Source organism: Clarias gariepinus, chromosome 18 (assembly GCF_024256425.1).
Source record: "Clarias gariepinus isolate MV-2021 ecotype Netherlands chromosome 18, CGAR_prim_01v2, whole genome shotgun sequence".
In the NCBI taxonomy this organism is placed as follows: Eukaryota; Metazoa; Chordata; class Actinopteri; order Siluriformes; family Clariidae; genus Clarias; species Clarias gariepinus.
Window position 1 is genome coordinate 21,475,303 of NC_071117.1, and position 11,168 is coordinate 21,486,470.

An 11,168-nucleotide genomic window follows, 5' to 3' on the forward strand; every position below is an offset into this window, starting at 1 on the left:
GCTCCTTCCACTTGCGCGAGCTCAAAGACATTCCTGATTGGCTGTAGAGACGATTAATGTCGGGTACCTCTCATCCCTCCCCTCTGAGAGAGCTTGGCTATCAGCTCTCTCTAGACCTAGGTTACTAGGGTAGTTATTCAGCAGGTCATTGTTTTGAGGAATTGTTCCCTTCCCTTCTTACCCTGACATACCCCTCACTCTGTAAAAGGGTAAATCTGGACTCACAACCTTTATTCATAACAGGAATCTATTTTCCATCCATCTATCTAGGAACCTCTGTACTCTAACTAAGGACTGTGTTATAAGACTAATTTATAATTTATTATTTAGGTTAAAAAATTAACTAAAATGAAACAATTTAAAAAATCATAACAATTGGAGTATTTATAGACATATCTTTTATTAAATATTTATTAATAAAGAATTTAGTCAATGTCAAACTTTTATGCTAAATGGTTTCTCAGACATGTGACGCCAAGCATCACACCATCCTTTTCCTTTAACTTTTTAAAACATTGTCTCTTCCTTAAACTAATCTTTGTCTGTACTTGCGTTTATGGTAAAATAATAGATGTTTTGGGTAAAACCTTATTTCTGAGGCTTTCCTGGAAAGCTTCACAATCACTACATTATACTGCTAAAGAATCTGTGCAAACAGAAAAAGTTCACTCATTAACTTTCTAAGTAAAACAAATTACAAGATAATAATAATAATAATAATCATCATCATCATCATCATCATAAGATACACAATATAAGACCATAGAAATTAGACTTGTAAGTCATCTAACTAAATTAGTCTAAAAACAAAAAACACAAACAATTAAAACCACAAGTCATATACAAACATCAGAGTCGAACTTTTCTGAAAAGAGTTGCTTAGTCCACTTAGTTACAAAATGCACTTGCACTACATTCTTTGAGCATCGAAAGATTTTCTGTAAAATATATTAAAAGTCTATACTGGCTGGCAGGATTAGTATTTCAGTTATTTGTCTTTCGATCCACACAACAACTTGGCACAGGTTTTACGCCAGGTGCCCTTCCTGAAGCAACCCTCCCATTTTAGCCAAGCTTGGGACCGGCACTGCATTCAGTGGCTGAGTATTGAATTGTTTCGTAGTCGTAGTAGTACAAATATATTTTTGTGTAAAAGAGTAAAATGTCTAATTTTAATAAAAAGTATTCTAAAAAATCCATACTTTTTTGTGTAAAATCACAATAAAACTCAAATAAATGCCATAGGTGCATTCTCTCCTTTTCACTGTTTTCAGTCTATGAAACTTTAGTTAATCATGTTGCTGGTTTGGTTAGGAAACAGACAAGCATGTGCTTCATGTACGTTGTGTATGTCAATCATTTTGCGAGTTGAGGAGCTTGGCGCGAGTGGGTGGTGTTTGCTTGGTGTTTCTCCAGCAGCACAGAGAACAGAGAAGGCCCAGAATGAGAGAAGAGAGACCCACAGTGAGGGATATACAGGTCCCATAAAGCAAAGGTAATTTAATTGAATCCCAAACTGAAAGAAATAAGAATAAGCATCACATACAGATTTATGCTATAATAAAATGAAAATGTTAAGATTAACTCTTACACCAAACATGTTGGGACTTTTTCAAACAAAATACTTGTGTTTGTGTGGTAGTTCACAGGTAATACCTGGAAGAAACCACATAACTCACTCATACACTCACTTCTATACCGCTTTTTCCTGCATTCAGGGTCGCGGGGACCTGGAGCCTATCCCAGGAGGCTTAGGGCATGAGGCAGGGTACACCCTGGACAGGGTGCCAATCCACTGCAGGGCACACACACATACACACACTACGGGCAATTTGTGAACGCCCATTAGCCTAACCTGCATATCTTTGGAATGTGGGAGGAAACCGGAGTACCCGGAGGAAACCCACTAAGCACGGGAAGAACATACAAACTCCATGCACACAGAGACGGGAATCGAGCCTGGCAGGGAATCGAACCCAGACCCTGGAGGTGCAAGGCAACAGTGCTAACCACTACACCACCGTGCTGCCAACCACATACCTATGGAATTAAAATTAAACTCACATGAAAATTTGACATTGAGAAAGACCTTCTTGGATATGATATCTGCTTCTTTTTTCCAATCCTCTACTGCAGTTGATTGTATCCATGGTGTGGCAGTGCAGTAATACTCGCCAGCATCACTGTCTTGGGTCCCATGAATGGTGAGGGTAAATGTTTGGGTTCTGATACGCTCCAAGCTGCAGTCACTGCTGTCATTACGAGGGCTTTTCCTCACCACACCCCATCGATCTATACTGGCCAACAGTATGAGGCTATCTGATCCTCTTAAATGATTCTGATACCATCGTATTTCATATGCAACATTGTCTAGGTGGGAAAAAAATGCATATAATTATAAGAGCTACAGAGGACGGTTCTAGGTGACAGTGGCAAAAAAAAAACTTCAAAGACAACATGGAGAAAAAAAAACATAAGAGAAACCAGAATCAAAAGAGAACCCATCCTCATTTTGGTGATAGTTGATAGGACAACTATGAATAAACTGTAATGTGCTATATGATGAAATGTGCGATTATATAAAAGGAAATGTATTTAGTTAACAGGACTTCCACATTTTTGAGGTTACCTACTGTTCACTGATGGTGACTTGAATGAAAAAAAAACAACAATGTCATTAAACAATCAGAGCGACTGCAGACATCATAGCAAAATTGTTTGTGTTAAATGCAGTCAAAGGAAACACTTATATTACCATATGACGAAACACAAAAAGCGTTTCACTGGAAGACAACACAACGATGTTTTAACCCCAATATTTTACACTATCATACAGAGAAGTAACAATTTAAAATAAAACAAAGACACTGTCAGCCATTTGCAAAGCTTTAGCATGAGACCATGGTCAAGTTAGTCTAGAAACAGAGTTGCATTCACATTATTGGTTGAGATCTTGTACCAGTGATGGGAGAATTAAATTGGCAGGACTGCGTAGGGGCCAACTCATGTGGCAAAATTATTTCTCACTAACGTAAGAGGAGACTCTTACTTTTAGCCCCTCCTGTCTCTCCCTTATCTTACACAGTAAACCTTTACCCCCCCCACACACACACACAGACATTTAACGGAAAGACTGTTTTGTCGGAAAATTAACAAGGAACATCGCTAATGTGTGAGGGCATACTAACGGAATTACTGCTGTAAAGTACAACAAACAAACAAATTAACCTGCACTTTACCTTTGAAAAGAATCGTGAGAGCGTGTTTGTGAGTGTATGTAAAGCACCCCCTCCCCTCCCCACACCAAAGGCGAGAGAGAGAGAGTGTGTGAACCGGCACGGTGTCAAATTATGCGCACGCACACACATAACGACAGGCTGAGGGAGAAAATGGATTTTTAACCTCTGTAATAAGACTTTCTTTTGCTCTACCCGCGCGCTGTACACACCCGCTTACAAACATAAAATAAAATATGTTTTACACACACTCGTGGTCACAGTGTTTTAGTTAACAGTACACGCATGCAAGGATATTGATTATACCAGTAAGAGATGAGCACTAAGACCCAGCAGGGGAGACGATTACCCACAATTCCGCAGTGCAAGAGAGAGAAAAACCGTTGGCTCAGTTGGGATAATTTTTTTTCCAAACACCAGTCCAGCATTAAAAAAAAAATTTGATGGTAAATCTGGATGTTACTGTATAATCAGTAAACTTTAGTGATCAGTAAACTGATCATTTAATAAAAGACATTGAATTAGAAGGTGTGTAATAGTTTTAGATTGGAACTGTATGTCTGGTGTTATTGCTACAGTATGTCCTTCCTGTTATACTAAACATGCTTCAGCTCTATCTGTGTTTCCTACAATAGAATACAGTGGTGGAAAAATCACACTGTCATCCAGAAAAGTGGAGATTCCCTTGTCAGTCTGTTTTTCTTAAGGTTTTCTCCTTTATCAGTTTGCAACAAAAAGAACAGCATTTGTCACACTGAAAGCAATTAGGAAAAGGTCAGATGCAGCATGAAAGCTCTTTCACAACATTAACCCTCTCCTGCTGAGAAAGTATCGAAAAAAGAAATCAGTTAGCCAATAACAATGCTAGTTCTAACAATGCAGCGACATCAACAAAGTGTAGCGTACAGCGCCATCTTGGGAAATGTGTTTGACTTTGACTGAAAGACAGACTGGAAGAAAAAATATAAAGGTATATTCTTAAACTGTAAAGGTAATGTTTATGGGAGGCTGGAATAGATTCTGTTTTTACGTTATTTCTTACGGGACAATGCGTTTCACAATATGAATTGTCGCCTTTAGAACTTGCCACAAGAACAAATTATATTTGTATATTTCTGTGCCTCTGACCCTTACTGTAAGTAAGTATTATCTACTTTCCATCACATGACCTAATCACATGCTGATTACTCACACCTGTTTCACCTAATAATCACTCATATCAAAGGTCTATTTTATCTGTTTCTTTGTCAAGTTTTGTCAAGTCAAGTCATGGGTCCATTTGGACATTAAAATCTCCTAGAGAGTGCTCTGAAACTGACAAACCATGGGCATTACTAGACCCTTTTTACTGAGGCACTTCCCCCAATATTGTGCTCAAGTAAAATCTCACATTAAAGTTTTAAAAGCTCCTGGATTTGGCAGTGGATAATCTAATCCACAATGTCATAGGAACACAACTGAAACCAAAATTCAAGATAAGTGGCGATGTGTTGTAAAATTATCGATAACAATCTTGATCAAACTTTATTGCGTCATTTAGTTTAGATATCAGAGAACTCTTTAAAAGAGGCAGGAGTAGAGAGGGAAATAGTGTGTAGAAATAACAGAGAGACATTACTTTAAAAAAAATGAAAAAGTAAAATCTGGCTGTAGTCTTGCAGGTCTGGCAAACATAAACGCCAGAATGATTATATGAATTTGCGTAGCCTGTAGTTGACCAAATTTGGTTTAAGTGGAGAAGGAAGACCCACCAGTTAAGTAAACCCAACGTCACCTGAAGGTGATCACTTGGTAAAATGAAAAATAAAGTAAAAAGAAAAACATGGTACATTTTAAATGCTCAAAAAATTTAAGCTCAAAACTCATCTTGGACTTGGTGTTGGATTTGAGATTCACTCTCACTCTGCTGAGGGAGACTGTTTATTTTCATGTTATGTATTTACACTCATCATCCACTTCAATAGGAACACCTGTACACTAGGTCTGTATCCAGTTATCCAATCCATGTTGCAGTAACACAATTATAAAATCAGGCAGCTTCAGGTCAAGTGCTTAAATGTTACACATCAAACATCAGAATGAGGAAAACATTTAATCTGCTTTTGTGAGGCAATTCCTGAGACTGGTGGGTCCTATTAGGCATGTGTCTCTTTTCAGTATCTCTTATGTCTGACCTCACCAGCCAACTCACTGACCTCAGGGGAAAAAGAGAACCAGATCTGGTCTAGTGGATGGAGCCATACCAACAGGCTTTCCTCCATGTGAAAGCAGTTTTGTGCGTGGGGCCTGCTGTTACAACAAACACCCCACCACCCTCACCCACCCCCTGCTCCTTTATTCTGCAACACACCCAAACACTGAGGAGCGTGAAATTGAACCTGAATGGGTTGAAAGCTGCAAAGTCATGAGGGGCCATTTACAGATGGTTTGTTTGAGTTTTCGAAAGGATGCTGAAAAGCCTTTGGCAAATGAGGTTTAGGGATAAAGTTCTGGAGAAGTTTAAGGGAGGGTTACAGTAGGTTATAAAAAAAATATCCCAAGCTTTGAACATCTCATGGAACGCTGTTCAATCTATCACCTGAAAATGGTAAGAGTATGGCAAAACTGCAAACCTACCAATCCTACTCCATCTAAACTGACAAGCCAGACAAGGAGAGCTTTAATCAGACACACAGCTCAAGCTACAATCTTACAACATAGGTTTGTACAGTATCTTATAAGATAAGCTAAATCTCAAAACATAACTGATTGCATCAATTGTATAATAAATACTTTATTTAACATATTCTAATTATACCCCTTATTTTTTTAAATTATTTTGTTACGTTTCAGCATATTAGAGCAAAACTCTTATTCTAACCCTGTTATTTACCTCAGACGTTAGGCTGGACTACAGGTCTACAGTGTTCCATAGAACATACTTTTTAGCAAACCGAGGAAAAACATTCTCCATTTGTTATTATAGTACAAGCAATTACTGCACCTTTAATGGCAAAAAAGTCAAATTCAGGTGGCACACTTGATGCCAAATGCATAAATTGCTGTAATTCCTACAGTGGTCACACAGTTTGGATGGAAATACCCTCTGGTTAATGACTTTGCATTCTCTATTTGATATCCCAATATTTATGGACCTGACTCCATTTACGGACTGATTTGTTGCATATGCTAATATGCAAAACAAAACAAACTGTTTTACAAAAAAAATAATAATTCTTTAAAAATTTCTTTTAAAATGTAGATTACACACTGTGGTCTTTAACATAAGATTTTAAGAACATGTGGGGTACATTAACATTTACAGCAGAAGTAGCTTTTTCAAGTAATGCAATTAAGTTTTCTACAACAACAAATATGGATACCTGTTTTGGAAGTTCCTGATACAGTAATAATGCAATCTATCTTAACCGTTTCCCAAGGGTAAACACTGGTAGTGTCTGAAGTTATGGAAAGATCAAATGATGGCCCTGAGAAAAACAAAAGGAAAAAAAAGAGATTAAAGTTAAGCATTTTTTAAACTTACCTCTAGTTTTCCATTTTGCACCTATACATTTTAAGCAGCAATTAACAACTGTAAACTGTTTTCCCATCCTGTTTTTTTTTTTTAAATAAATTTATTATATACTTAAAGCATTTAAACACAATGTAACAATTTTTTTAATGTGCAGTGTTGATGACTGCCACAAAGTATTTAATCTGCCAAAACATTACAAGAAGAAGAAAAAAGCTAACTTTGAGGGTATTTTGGGCTTCTCATCTTTACAGATAAATCCTGCCTTATGGGTGGTAAGAATTTATGGGTTTGGGTAGAGGTTTTCTGCACATGAAGTGACAAGCCAGGCATTGCAACTTCCTAAATGAAACACAAAGAGGATAAAAGAAAAGACTGATTGGAAGAGAAGTTCTCATATGAGAATAGTCTAATGATTGGGAATGGACAAATTTTCCTTCTTGTTACATCACCTAATGTTACCCCACATCAGGCAAATATGCTCAGAAAGAATACATTTACTACAAGGTGAAAATGTCAGATTAAATCCCAAACAAAAGTCCTAACAGAGCTTATATTTTCCCTACATCTATATAAATAAAAGAAGTGATATCTTGACGTTTCATACATTGGAGAACCCTAAAGTCCAAAGTTAAAAAAAGCTACTAATAAGCTACTTGTTCAAAGTAAACTAACACCTGCACCAATAGATAATCATTGGAAAATCTAAACTGAATATTTTTACTGATATTACTTAAGTGTACTGAAGTAAAGTGGTGTAAGTAAATTTTAACGTGCTGGAGTCATTATGAGACAAAACTTAATCTTTATTCTATCTACTCTTTTTTTGACTGTTACTAAACAGGGAGTGTATTTGGCTAGCAATGAAGGAAGTACAACTTAGCGTAAGCAAGGTGTAAGATGCTCCACCTTAAAAAACTTTTCTTTGTATTAAGAAGTTATGTAGAGAGTTCTGCTGTACAGAAAGACCGGCAGACATTTATTGTAAGTTGTCTTCAGCCTTAAATAATAATATCACTGATTATATTAAAACGGATCAGCTTATTTTTAACTTTAATCTGTTAACCATTTCTACAAACTCTTTACTGGTCAACAATGGGTACTTCAGCTAGTCTGGGATATGTCTGGCAGCACCCTGATATTTTGTGGCTGTTTAAATAGTTGAATATTGTTTTTATTAGCCTTACATCACTTGAGTGTAATGTTTTTTCTTTCTATTTTCTTTTTTCTTTCCATTTCTTTCAGTCTTTGGCCCTCCTGACTGAGTGGTAGTAGTAGCCTTAATGTGGGAGCCCCCTAGCGACAGGGAGGAATTGGATATGACTAAATTAGGGAGAAAATCAGGAAAAACTCCCAATAAATAAATAAATAAATAAAAGATTTGAAGATAATACAAAACCACAAGAAGTGGCTTGTACCAGCAGTGAAGAGAGAATACACATTAATGTGATCGTTATAGTGACTTTTATCCAGATACTTCACATCTCCACTGTTTAAAATTTTTTGGTTTAGAGGCCAGTCTTACCAGCACCACTATGGGGGTGACATTTGATTGTACATCAGCACGGCTACTATCTTGATGCGGGCAAAGCTGTGAGGTATGTGCACTATAACCAGGGCCTTATTTAAAAAAATTACTAAAACCATCTCCTTTGTAAAACCACCATTCCCCTTACCATCACTTTCAGATTAATAATGCTGTGTATTATGTTAAATTTGTCATTAAAATGAAATATTAAAACTCTCTACACATGATTATCTACAAATAACGTTAATTAGCCAATCAGAATTCAATATTGTAATGCGCTGGTCACAAGCTCATGCAAGTTTGCATCATTTTTTCGCAGTTTATGTAGATTTTTATTCTACTCTTATAATCCTCCCAGTTGAAAGTCATGTAAAGGATCAAATGATAGTTTTGACAATTGCATGTTTAAATGCACGTGTTTTGTTCCATCATGCATTGTGGCTTCTGTACAAGGCTCTGGATGCAGCTTGATGATCCTGTGTGTGATCAGGTCTAGACTGTTTCTCAGTAATGCTATGTGGCAATAAAATAAAGTCAGCTGATGACCTGAATGTACAGAATGAGCAGGTTATCATATCTATGGAGTTGTTCATCCCTGATGACAGGGGCAGATTGCAAGGTGCAAATTGTGAAAATGTGGTTCTGGGAACATGAGGAATAATTTTTACACATGAATTCACCACCACAATGTGCACATCATAGATGATCATATGTTGAGAGTTTTAATATCTGTGATTAAAGCTTAAAGTGGTTACAGAATTCCTGCATGTTTTTGTTATTAAGTAGTGTACATGTTGTTTTTATTACTATTATACTTGTTTTATTATATTAATATACTCTTAACTGCTTACTATCTTATTAAAAATTTCTATTATTTATAATATCATAATACCAGTTACATACAGGTATGGTAATTTAACTCATCTTTTCAAAAATAACAGTCCATTCATGATTGAGCAAGTTATACTAGTTATTATTATTAACCTAACATGTTATGTAATTAGTAAAATGTACTAACTCTATATCTTATTGCATTTCTAAGCTAATAATTAATGCTAAACTGCTGAACAAAACTGTGTATCTTTGTACTTTTACATCTGACTTTAGACTACATGTATATCACATTTGCATTTTTATAATATTTTCAGTATATTATGTGCTTATATGTAACATGATAAAATATGCTGTAACCTAATAATTCTAATTTATTTATTTCTATAATTATGGAAACCTCTAAAATACGTTGCCTCTAACAGTGGTTATTTAAGGCAGTAGAAGAGACAGTACATGTGCATGGACATGCCTGCATATCATGAGGATGTTACCACCTCTGCCTCATTTCTCTACCTCTATCCCTGGTCCCAAAAAGGATGGTATATTTGATGAGGAACAGAAACACTATTTAAAATTCACACATTTAGAAAAAAAATATCATATTCTTATAAAGCTTTAACCTATTTAAAATGTAAAATAATCCTAGGTTCATGGTTTATTTATTAAGAACTTACTTGTGAGCTCAAAGTTAATCTGAACTTTATTTGACTCCCCTTTGGTCATCTCCACCCAGTTATTTCCATCTGGCTTAGTCCATGTTCCAACTTCACAAGAGTAGAATCCTCTATCCATCATCTGTACATTCCGGATTTGGAATAAGAACTCCCCATTTCCAGTCTTCACTAGACTCAGGCTGTCCTGCCGACTAGACTTATCCCAGTTCTCCAAATTGAGAACCAGGTCAGGGCTGAGAGAAACCAGTTTCCGACTGGGTGCACCTACACCATACTGGACCAATATAAGGACAGAGAGGGCCACACCCTCCCAGAGGTTCTTTAATTTAGCCAGGCAAATCATTTCAAAAGTGGAGCCTCTGACATTTGCCTGCCGTTTGTGGCGTGCGATCACACTGATGGCAGGGCCTGAAAGAAGAAATGGGAAAGGATGTAAGGAGACTTACATAGAGACTTACATCACTACATTTACATACTAAGCTAATAAAATCTATATTTTTTTTGACCGTTAGATATATCTTCTGTATTATACTGTAAATTTCTGTGTTATACTGTTAAGTAAATTATACTGCCTTTGACTGTACAATCTGCACAACAATTTGATGAAACATCAGCGAGTAATCTAAAATCAATGGAATTGTTATTGCAAACATTACAAAGATTAACATTTGTTCTCTTCTCCACTGACCCTGTGCACAGCACCAGCTACCACTGTATGTAACATATTTTTGGCACCTTTTAAGTGAATTGATGAAAGTAAATGATTACATCAATTGTATAATAAATACTTTATTTAACATATTCTAATTACACTCACCTAAAGGATTATTAGGAACACCTGTTCAATTTCTCATTAATGGAATTATCTAATCAACCAATCACATGGCTGTTGCTTCAATGCATTTAGGGGTGTGGTCCTGGTCAAGACAATCTCCTGAACTCCAAACTGAATGTCAGAATGGGAAAGAAAGGTGATTTAAGAAATTTTAAACGTGGCATGGTTGTTGGTGCCAGACAGGCTGGTCTGAGTATTTCACAATCTGCTCAGTTACTGGGATTTTCACGCACAACCATTTCTAGGGTTTACAATGAATGTTGTGAAAAGGGAAAAACATCCAGTATGCGGCAGTCCTGTGGGTGAAAATGCCTTGTTGATGCTAGAGGTCAGAGGAGAATGGGCCGACTGATTCAAGCTGATAGAAGAGCAACTTTGACTGAAATAACCACTCATTACAACTGAGGTATGCAGCAAAGCATTTGTAAAGCCACAACCTTGAGGCGGATGGGCTACAACAGCAGAAGACCCCACCAGGTACCACTCATCTCCACTACAAATAGGAAAAAGAGGCTACAATTTGCACGAGCTCACCAAAATTGGACAGTTG

At 36.6% G+C, this 11,168-nt stretch overlaps 1 protein-coding gene across 2 annotated transcripts in view; it reads right to left on the reverse strand.

The window, feature by feature from the left end:
• Window positions 1-440: 440 nt before the first annotated feature.
• Window positions 441-11,168, reverse strand: part of ptgfrnb (prostaglandin F2 receptor inhibitor b) — a 29,749-nt gene continuing 19,021 nt past the window's right edge. For both annotated transcript variants that reach the window (XM_053477307.1, XM_053477306.1), the window contains exons 6-9: window positions 9,784-10,191; window positions 6,599-6,703; window positions 2,065-2,370; window positions 441-1,516 (exon numbers count right to left, since the gene is read on the reverse strand). In XM_053477307.1, coding sequence (XP_053333282.1) covers window positions 1,353-1,516; window positions 2,065-2,370; window positions 6,599-6,703; window positions 9,784-10,191 — 983 coding nt within the window. In that variant the 3' untranslated portion in view covers window positions 441-1,352. The remainder of the gene's footprint in view (window positions 1,517-2,064; window positions 2,371-6,598; window positions 6,704-9,783; window positions 10,192-11,168) is intronic.